General features: G+C 37.4%; 2 protein-coding genes across 2 annotated transcripts; both read left to right on the top strand.

The window, feature by feature from the left end:
- Positions 1-542: 542 nt before the first annotated feature.
- On the top strand, positions 543-1,368 carry LOC141907600 (U-actitoxin-Bgr3c-like). The gene is made up of 3 exons (XM_074797292.1): positions 543-635; positions 743-813; positions 1,144-1,368. Exons 2-3 carry the CDS (start codon positions 744-746, stop codon positions 1,266-1,268), a joined length of 195 nt encoding a protein of 64 aa, XP_074653393.1. The 5' UTR covers positions 543-635; position 743; the 3' UTR covers positions 1,269-1,368.
- Positions 1,369-4,008: 2,640 nt separating this feature from the next.
- LOC141907826 (U-actitoxin-Bgr3b-like) lies at positions 4,009-5,006 on the top strand. The gene is made up of 4 exons (XM_074797569.1): positions 4,009-4,044; positions 4,144-4,256; positions 4,366-4,436; positions 4,787-5,006. Exons 1-4 carry the CDS (start codon positions 4,009-4,011, stop codon positions 4,909-4,911), a joined length of 345 nt encoding a protein of 114 aa, XP_074653670.1. The 3' UTR covers positions 4,912-5,006.
- Positions 5,007-10,995: the final 5,989 nt, after the last annotated feature.

Below are 10,995 nucleotides of genomic sequence, written 5' to 3'. Positions count from 1 at the left end.
TATTGACTGCGCGACAACAACTTAAACCTAGATATTGAATAAATCATTGTCAACACATTAACAGACATATCATTCAAATAATGAGAACCATCAACAATATTTCACGATATAGCAGAGCTAAATTTCGCTATATCCAGTATCAACACCACAATCTAAAGGCAAAATATGTAATCTATTTCTTTTTTTTAGAAAATCGTTTGCATAGGCCAGGCGCTTTTTCAAACCAAAACAGACAAAAAGCAAATTTTCTTGAGGTCTACGGCAGATATTACTATCTAAAAAAGACATTTAAGGACGTTTGTAAAAATACAGAAATCCACATGAACCCCTCCCGAGTAGGGCCAAGTTTTGACACGTGACACATCCTAACGGAAGTCATTAGTCTATATTTGTCTATATTGTATAATATTATTAATCTATATTACATAATATTAATAATACATCAAAGATTTAATTCAGTTTATATTGAAAAAACATTTACTGAACCAGTATCGAAATTTAATAGATATTTATTTCTAAAAGCCGCTAACATGTGTTTCCAAAACGACCATAAAAGGAGAAAGATTTTGTGTAATTTCGTGTCAACACACGTCAAACGAAGAACTTTGTTCGAGCGTATCCTCACTGGTAACGAGGTAAGTGAAGCTATAGACGACAAGCTCAAATTTCATTGCATAGTTACGTGTAGATGTTACTTCGAAGAGATGCAAATCAGTCAAACTGATTGAATCATCTATTTCAGAATGTTTACTAAAACTCTTTTCATCGCGTTGGCCTTGTTTATGGTCATTGGAGCTGTCGCGGCAACTGAAGGTAGGCTTTAATATCTTGATTTAATTGCTACTAAATATGCTTTTTTTATTTCAACAAAAACTTAGGTTCATGCTATGAAGCCTTATTTGGTACAGGACAATAGTTAAGACCTTACTTATTCAGTTCACGTGTTGTTCGCAAACGATATTTCGACCGTCTTACAGCAGTCGACCGTTACTTTTTACTTCCGGATTGCCGCTTGCACTTATGTCGGGCACGATGATGCGCTGTTATGTTCACGAATGAAGTATATAAGGCCGAAACTCGCGGGATTCGAACCTGCTTGGCTTCGGGTCCGGCTGATTCTAATAAATCCGAGCTTATTTACAGGTGTGCGAAAGGTGAAGAGAGGAACCGCGTGTTGGTGCGGTAAAATAAAGGGAACATATTACTGGCTCGGTAACCCTACTCCATCAAATTGTTGTGGGCAGTGGCATGGGGCATGTTGCCATTAACACAGGAGCTGGGGAGATGTGCAGATATTGAATAAACACGATATATTTGTAGCATTCAATGAGTTGAAAAGAATCAGTCAACCTGCATGATTAAATACAACATATGCTCCGTGTTTTTTTCTTGCGTTTTTCTGCCAACAACGCAGTGGTGTATTAGTCATCTAAAGCACGAATTTAAAAGGTTGTCCCGGGTTCGAGTCCTCTGATTTTCCGAGTTGTTCCAATGACAAATGTAGGATAAACGGCCTGAGTTGCTGCGGGTTTGATCCTAGTCGGTATGAATTTTGCACAAGCCGTAACAAACTATGCTGGATGCTGATCATCATGCCATTATCATTTTTAACAATAGGGCACAATAAAATCTGCAACGAGACGTATCACAACTCCCGAACAAACGGTCACGCGCTTTTCGAAACTACCAAATAATCAAACTCGATTTAAACGCGAGCCCTATGGGGCTAGACCTGGTTGCTTCACAAATTATAAAAGATCTCAAAGAGCTGGGCTTCGACGATCAATTTCATACTTCGAATGCTCGACGAACAGGCTTTTAAATCGTTCCCATGACTTTTTTTGCAGAAACTCGAATTAAATGGAAATATCAAGTCAGAGATTGCTTTTTTCAAAATTATAGATGAACGATGAAAACACACCTTTTTTCAACGTGGTGTTCTGGTGGAATCGCAGAGGGGTCATCCGTACTTCCCGTACTTCAAGCAGTTAAAAGCCTGTCTTCACTTGAACCAAGAAATTTTCCCGGAAATTTTTTTTTGTTGAAAATCCGTCAAATGAAACGATCTCAACACACATTACATCATAGAACTCATGAGTTCTTTGATAAGATGTAATAATGTAACTCATCATCCCTAGAATCCCGGCGAAGGAATCTAAGACTGAGATCGTTTCCGGAACCGTCGCTGTACCAGTGGAGGAGAAAAAAAACCTCATAAATCATTTGTGCGATTCGTATTAAAGATAGATTTCTATAATCTATCTTTAAAAATAATAATAAAGATTTCTTCGATAACTGGAAAAATATTTCTTACGTTCAGATTCTTAAATCAACACCACAATTTTTTTTAAAAATTTCACAGTAAATTAATTTCTCATAGTATCTATAAATCTAAATGATGCTTTAGAATAAAATTGCAACAAAATACGTATTACTAAATTCATTTCAATTTACATAAAATCTTACATGATTTATTCAACGAAGTTAGTTAAAATCATCATCATTTTAAATTCAAACAATCAACAATCATCTTAATCTGGATCTTATCAAAGAGAATTACGAATGGCACTCCAAAAATTCTACCGAGGTTGAAACTACTGAAATTGTGATTTTCTTAGCCGTAGCCTGTTTTCTAGCGTCTTGCTTAGTTGTGTCCATGCTAGCAGACTTTCTCACACCAACTATTATGAAACCATTCACAACGACTATAACAAATGGAAGAAATAATGCCAGGATGTTATTAAGATTTAAATAGATTGTGGAGCCAGTAAGGTTTACAATCATGCAAGTTGTCCATTTACCACTGAGATCTATATCTCTGTGAAAAGTTGACCCAACAATGTTTTTAATGACCAGAAACACACTTATAATGCCTAAAGCTTTCTTAGCCCTTGTGACAGTACACAATATTACTGCTTTTACAGGTTTGGAAACTGCTACCATGATTTAATTGTGAAACACCCGCAAAGCTCGCGTGATAAATTGACTGCTCCATATAAACTTTAACCTAGGTATTGAATAAATCGTTGTCTACATATTTACATACATACATATCATTCAAATAATGTGAAAGCGTCATCTAAATAATTCAGCAAAGCTGAAATTCACTCGTAATTCTTCTAAGTTTTGAGGGTTTTTTGACTTTCGTGGAGAACCCTTTTTGTTATTCTGTTGATTAATATTATCATTACAGATTATCCACTAGAATTCATATTCTATCAGATTCGACAACTAACAGCTTCTAAACGAAATGTTGAACTAGTTATCTAAAACGTCTTTCTGTCTGCGTAGATTCTATGTATGTACCTTCCACCCTATTTTAAACTTAAAATCACATACTGTCAGCATAAGCGAACAGGAAGGCCGACTCCTCAAAAATCAACTAGGCGCCGTTCGTAATCGTGTGTTTTCGTCAGCGCCCTCACTGGTGGCGATAAACAATAGATGTTGTAGACTTGTTGCCGGTCTCTATTCTTAATTTAGCGTTTTTCATTGATTTGTGTTAGTCTTAATACCAAATCTTGAAAAATGGCATTGTTCGATGTTAGCAAAGGCAAATGTATAGTGGCGTCACGAAGTTGGCCTTTCCTTTCGCTTATAGTTCTATGCCAAACAGACGAAAAACAATATTTTGCAGATATCAATACCTCGAAATAGATATTCAAGGCCTTTTTGTAACAATTCAGAAATCCAAATGAACCATTCTGATCAGGGCCAAGGTTTGGCAAGTGACACATCCTAACAGTAGTCATTAGTCTATATTCGGCATGGAACGTGTAAGTAATAATAATAATCGTTCCATGCACGAATATAGACTAATGACTACTGTTAGGATGTGTTACTTGCCAAACCTTGGCAAAAATTGTTACGAAAAGGCCTTGAATATCTATTTTGAGGTATTGATATCTGCAAAATATTGTTTTTCGTCTGTTTGGCATAGAACTATAAGCGAAAGAAAAGGCCAACTTCGTGACGCCACTATACATTTGCCTTTGCTAACATCGAACAATGCCATTTTTCAAGTCTATATTCGGCATGGAACGTGTAAGTAATAATAATACATCAAAGATTTAATTCAGATGATATTGAAAAAGCCGGTTACTGAACCAGGATCAAAATTTGATAGATATTTATTTCTAAAAGCCGCAAACATGTGTTTCCAAAACGACCATAAAAGGAGAACGATTTTGTGTAATATCGTATCAACACACGTCAAACGAAGGAATCTGTTCGAGTGTATCCTCACTGGTAACGAGGTAAGTGAAGCTATAGACGACAAGCTCAAATATTTCATCGCATAGTTACATATAGATGTAACTTCGAAAAGATTGTACTCAGTAAATCTGATTGAATCATTCATTTCAGAATGTTTACTAAAACTCTTTTCATCGCGTTGGCCTTGTTTATGGTCATTGGAGCCGTCGCGGCAACTGAAGGTAGGCTTTGATAACTCGATTTAATTGCAATTAAATATTATGCTTTTTTTCTAACTAAGCGAACATAAACTTACGTTCATGCTAGGTTCATGAATTGGCACAGGTTAATAGTTGAGACCTTACTCATTCAATTCACGTGTTGTTCGCAAACGGGTCTGAAACACGGCCCCGGCCACGACCTATTTCCTCCGTCTTACATCAGTCGACCGTTACGTTTTACTTCCGGATTGCTGCTTGCACTTATGTCGGGCACGATGACGCGCTGTTATGTTCATAAATGAAGTATATAAGGCCGAAACCCTGCTTGTTTCGGGTCCGGCTGATTCTAATAAATCCGAGCTTATTTACAGGTGTGCGAAAGGTGAAGAGAGGAACCCCGTGTTGGTGCGGTAAAACAAAGGGTGTATATTACTGGAAAGGTAACTCTTCTAAGTCCAATTGTTGTTGGCATTGGGGTGGAGCATGTTGCCATTAACGTTTAAGTGCCGCACGCGCTGATAAACACGTTATATTTGTGACATTCAATGAGTTGAATAGAAACAGTCAACCTGTATGATTAAATACAAAACACATATATGCTTTGTTTTTTCTCTTGGCTTTTATCTGTCAAAAACGCGGCGGTGTGTTCGTCATTGCAAACACGCATTTAGATGGGCGCCCCGGGTTCGAATCCACCCATTTTCAGACTTGCTCCGATGACAAATGGGGGCTAAACGGTCAGAGTTGCTACGGGCTTGATCCAAGTCGGTATATGATACCGCTGAGTAACTCGGATGTCGAAGAGAAGACAAGGAAGGTGACCCGGGTTCGAATCAAGACATATGCAGACACCCAGTTAGTTCAAATGCTCAAACCACACCTAGCGCACTTCAATTCAGGACGAGTGAACACGATCAATCATTATCCACCGATGAGTTTGGAACAAGCCGGAACAAGCGATGCAGGATACTGGTCATCCTGTTATTATGCCAATGGTGTCTCGGTCATTTGCCTCTAATAAAAAAAAGACGAATAGTAGGCCTCGGTAATACCAAAAATGATTTATCCAGACACAGCGATTTAACAATTCCCTGCATGAAAACATTTTCTTTTCAGTATATTTATTATATTGATTTCCTGTCACTTTTCTAAAATCGACGAATAATGAAACTTAGACGTATCGGCCCAACTCCGCGCGGTCGCGCCACCGCGCGGGATTTACGCGAAGCAGCAAACACAAACATGGCCACTCTCTCAATTTTCAATGATAGAAATCGTGTGTGCATTTCAATAATTTCGGCTGTTAGGGTTATAAGGCACAATATAAGTTGATGATGTGATATGGCGATGTTAATTAATGATAATTCCGCAGTGAAGCTAGTCACGAACGGTGCCGATTGAGTGTACAGCTGCCAAAAACACTGAAATGTGCGTAGTTGCGTAACTATTTGCAGTGAATTGCAGACGAAACATGAAGCCTTAACGGCCGTTTAAAAAAAAAATTATACCAATCGCAATTGTAAAATAAAAATAAGATAGAACCTAAGTTAAAATTCTGGCCATTTCTAAAATGTTATTACTAACTTTTAGTCAGTGCCGAACGTTTAGTTTTCCAACAATAATGAGGGGTGGTAGGTAGTCATGCAATTCAAGTCATCATTTATTACACGTTACTTCCGTGTTGTTGAAAATCTCGCGAGTCCTGGACCAAACCCCATTGAACAATGTGATCTGTGTGCTGGCCACAAATGCACACAGATCACACTACATTACCCATTACACACTCCAGTACCCACAGCTTTCATATATCCATCCAAATATTTAGTGGCTTTCTTCCTGGGTTCAAACAAGAGCCCCGTGGGGCTTGATGCGGCAGCTTCACAAATTATAATGGATCTCAAAGAGCTGGGCTTCGACAGATTTCATACTTAGAATGCTTGACGAACAGGCTTTTAAATCATTTCCATGACTTTTTGCAGCAACTTGACTTAAACGGAAATATCAAGATACGGATTGATTTGAGCTTTTTTTCAAAATTATATATGAATGATGAAAACACACTATTTTTCAACGTGGTGTTTTGGCGGAATTTCAGAGAAGTAGTTAAAAAGCCTGTCTCCACTTGAACTGAGCATTTTTCCAGGACATTTTTATGAAAATCCGTCAAATGAAACGATCTCAACACACCATTGTATCATAGAACTCATGAGATCAATAATTAGATGTAATAATCACACGACTCATCAAACGTACCAGTAGAGGAGAACCGCAAACCAGGAAACACGCGTACAAAGTCTACAAACGGTACGAAATTCAGAGCATTCAGTACGAATGCCGACGAATTCAAACTTTCATTCTTTCCTAGAACTGTCATCCAGTGGAATCAGAGTACTAAGGACGAGATCGACTTTACCCGCGCAAGACCCCGTTGCACCGCTGAACAATTAGCACCAACTCCCTGCGTCACCAATACGTCCACTTCATGTATTAATGTTTTCATATCTCCGTCCATTTATTTACATCATTTAGGAATTTATACCAATAATGAGCCATCCACACGTTATCTATAGATTTTCATTCGCATCCAATGCGCAGACTAATCAAATGAATAAATTTGATTTCAACTTAAAGTTTCGAATACATAGAAGCTTAATGCGGAAATTATTAATGAATATCAGTGTGCGAGTTGTCGAATATATTCGTAACAGAAGTTTGAATATTTCTTTAAAGCGCTCCTGCCGTATCTACTTCAAGCATTTTACGCAGCCCCCGAACGTTTTGTCTTAAGTCCTACCTTGAGGCTGGCTTATATCGACAAGCGACGCGACGCATACCGACTCCTACCGACGCAACTGAGAGCAACCGCGACCGTAGCCCAGCTTATGACGACTGCACTCCGAATCCAGCAACTGAGGCCGACTATCGGGATACGAGATCCTCCCTGCTTATGTCGGTTACGAATCCTGGCAACTGCACCGGCTCAGATGGTTCTTAGAAGCCGTTCATACTTTTTCCTCGATGGCTATATAGGCCATTTGCAACCTCGTTTTGTAAGCCCCCAAAGAACACGCCAGCACGTAAATGAACTAATACACAAGACAATAAGGGATCCAATCGGCAAATTTTCAAAAACTGATCACATGTTCACCCGATACGTATTTAATCGAAAATGAACTACAAACACCATACATTAGGCATTTTCATCAGCACACCTTCCCTATATTTGTGATCGCCCGGATGAAAACGGCAAAAACATGACATGTTTACCACCGTAATAGAAGAATAACCAATTCGCAAACCAATTAAATTTAACAAAGGAAAAACTGTGTTTAGGTTGAAAAGGAAAGGATTCATCCACCCATAAATCTTTGTCCAGCACATCTGTTAGTATAAACCATATTTTCCTAGAATAAAGATAAAAAATATCTGAATTCACCCGATATATATGCATTTTGATTTTCATTTACACGCCAAGGGCGTAGCTGATATTATTGTGGTATGTAATGTAAACTTGAAATGAATAATTACAAAAAGAAATTGTTGTGATTGATGAAATATTGTGAAAGTACGTGCTCTAGCCTAGGACCTGTTCACATAAGAGTAAAGTGCTAACTGGTATTAAATTTGAACAATATAGTAGGTTGTCTTGTAAAATAAAGTAAAAAGGTACTTCTTAATATATCAAAGAACAACGAAACATCGAAATTAGCTGCATCCGCACAATTGGGATGTCTTCAAATATTATTTGTACATCTTTGAGACGGTTGTTAAAATTCTAACCGCACCCAAGCTTCTAGCTATTTCAGCATCGACTTACGAAAGTATCCTTTCTGTAAGAAAAAAAAATAAAAACAAAGGAACGAAGATACACACAAAACCATTGAAGTAAAACAAAACGAAACCCTATAACGATATGCAGGTTTAAGTCGTGTTCCGTTGCGGCAGAGATCACTTGCGTGGGGTGTGGATGATCAGTGGTACTAGTGATAATCAATTTGAATAAAACAACAACAAAATACGTATTATTTAAATCATTTGATATCATTGCAAAATCTAACAAGACTCATTGTTTTGAAGGGATTCAATTTTCATTTTTTTGGAAAGAGTCATCTTCATTTGAATTTCATCACGGTGAATTACGACTGGGCCTTTTATGCCAAGGTTTATCATTGATAATAATCTTAGCTCCTTCTTCAACGTCATTCCAGAAATTCTGACTGCACAAAAATATATACGCATTGACAGCATGGTTTGCCTGATAGAAAACAAGACCGAATGCGTTGCAAATTATTGCAATTTTCCAAAAGCCAAATGTTAATCACAATGATTCATGTAATACAAGAATGTTTCTGTGCCATGCACTTCTAGAATTCCAGTAAGAACCGCAATAAATGACAAACCTAGAAATGCTACCGAGGTTGAAACTACTAGAATTGTGATTGTTTAGTTGTTTCTATTCTTACGGACTTTCTTACAAAAACTATTATGAAACCATTTGCGACAGCCACTTTGGCAAATGGAAAAAATAATAATGCTAGGATGCTATTAAGATTTGAAAAGATCGTTGAGCCAGTAAGGTTTACAATCATACAATTTGTCCATTTACCACTTAGATCTACGTCTCTGTGAAAAGCTGTCCCAACTACATTTACGATGAACACTTATTATGCCTATAGCTCTTTTAGCCCTTGTGACAGTACACAATGCGGCAGCTTTTAGAAGTTTGGAAACTGCTACTGCGCGATCTATCGTCATCATGGCCAGAATCGAGATGGATTCTTGTTGAGGACAGTTAGCGTGGAAAGCTTTCGCGATACACATGGCTCTGCTGAACTTCACATGGGCTACATCAGATAGGGCACCTCGACACTGAGTATCGCAAATAAATCCGCCATTCCTAAAGCTAACATATTAAAATCACCAGAACTATGCGCTGATTTCTTATAAGTTCCCAAAACGATGATTACCAAACCAATAAGACTTAAAAAAGGAAACACGTATGCAGAAACTTTGTTTACTAGGTTGATCGTGAACGGCTTTAACCACCCACGATAGTCATTTTACAAAGTCTTAATGATGGTGAACTTAACGTCACTTACGTGTTGTGTGGTTGGTGTATTCCATGGTTAGTACTTGCGGGCCATCTCTAATCCTGAAGTAAGCCAAGCACAAGTCCACGTTTCAAAAGAATAACCGAACATGCAATATTGTAAAACCGATATTTCTTGTCAAAAGGGAGTAGCCATCGTGAATTCCGAAATGACTGACTTATCTTTTCAAACTGGCAGAAATTGTGCTGTAGTTATGATCAAATTTGATAGATTTCTCGTTGTCGCGAGTCCGTTGTATTTCAAACAATGTTGGAATAGAATCAAATAATTTTCTGTCTATATTCAACGCATTTATTTGGCAGTTTGTTACTGGCCGTATTATTTTCCAATTTTCCATCAAAGGACAACCAAACATAGAAATTACCTTGTCGAATTATAAGTACTTCTGGATAATCAAAGCTCCTCAAATGTCGTTTGGATTTTGTCTCGGAATCTCCGGTGGTAAACTGATGGTCAGGCGTAATGTTGGACTCTTCCTTAGTGTTTTCGTCCGAAAATCTCTTCATTTACTGCGTGACGAACAACACGTCTTTTAGAGAAGATGCTTAAGATGTTTTCCTCATAAATCATTCGTGCGATTCGTATTAAAGATATTTCTTCAATAACAGGAAAAAAATCCTTCTTGCGATCAGATTCTTAAATCAACACCACAAATTTAGTTAACTTATTTCCCAGTTAAGTAATTTCTCATAGTATTTATTGATCTAAATAATGCTTTAGAATAAAATTGCAAAAAAATACGTATTACTAAACTCGTTTCAAATTTTGCAAATCTTACATGGTTCATTCAATGGCGTTAGTTAAAATCATCATCATTTTAAATGCAAACAGTCATCTTGAACTGGATTTTATCATAGTGAATTACGAATGGCACTCCGGGCCTTTTTACTACAAGTTTAAAGCCTATTGATGAATATCTTAGCTCCTTCTTTGACATCATTTCGAAAGTTTTGACTACACAAAAATATATACGCATTGATAGCATGGTTTGCCTGATAGAAAACAAGACCGACTGCATTACCAATTATTACAAATGTCCCAAAAGCCAAATGTTCATCACAATGATTCATGTAATACAAGTATGTTTCTGTGCCATGTTCATATTCTAAGATTCCAGTAAGAGCCGCAAGAAATGACAAACCTAAAAATGCTACCGAAGTTGAAACTACTAAAATTGTGATTTTCTTAGCCGTAGCCTGTTTTCTAGCGTCTTGCTTAGTTTTGTCCATGCTAGCAGACTTTCTCACACCAACTATTATGAAATCATTTGCAACCACGACTATGGCAAATGGAAGAAATAATGCCAGGATGTTATTAAGATTTGAATAGATTGCGGAGCCAGTAAGGTTTACAATCATACAAGTTGTCCATTTACCACTTAGATCTATATCTCTGTGAAAAGTTGCTCCAACAATGTTTATAATAACACACACTTATAATGCCTATAGCTTTCTTAGCCCTTGTGACAG

The sequence above is a fragment of the Tubulanus polymorphus genome, chromosome 6 (assembly GCF_964204645.1).
Source record: "Tubulanus polymorphus chromosome 6, tnTubPoly1.2, whole genome shotgun sequence".
Lineage (NCBI taxonomy): Eukaryota > Metazoa > Nemertea > Palaeonemertea > Tubulaniformes > Tubulanidae > Tubulanus > Tubulanus polymorphus.
Note: the sequence above shows the minus strand (reverse complement) of the source record. Positions and strands in the feature narration are given on the sequence as shown.

Excerpts from the sequence above, each read along its gene's own strand:
- LOC141907600 (XM_074797292.1), top strand. The coding sequence starts at position 744 with ATGTTTACTAAAACTCTTTTCATCGCGTTGGCCTTGTTTATGGTCATT. Across the intron at positions 814-1,143 it reads AGCTGTCGCGGCAACTGAAG|GTGTGCGAAAGGTGAAGAGA; the intron begins GTAGGCTTTAAT and ends GCTTATTTACAG.
- LOC141907826 (XM_074797569.1), top strand. The coding sequence starts at position 4,009 with ATGCCATTTTTCAAGTCTATATTCGGCATGGAACGT. Across the intron at positions 4,045-4,143 it reads CTATATTCGGCATGGAACGT|CCGCAAACATGTGTTTCCAA; the intron begins GTAAGTAATAAT and ends TATTTCTAAAAG. Across the intron at positions 4,257-4,365 it reads GTATCCTCACTGGTAACGAG|AATGTTTACTAAAACTCTTT; the intron begins GTAAGTGAAGCT and ends CATTCATTTCAG.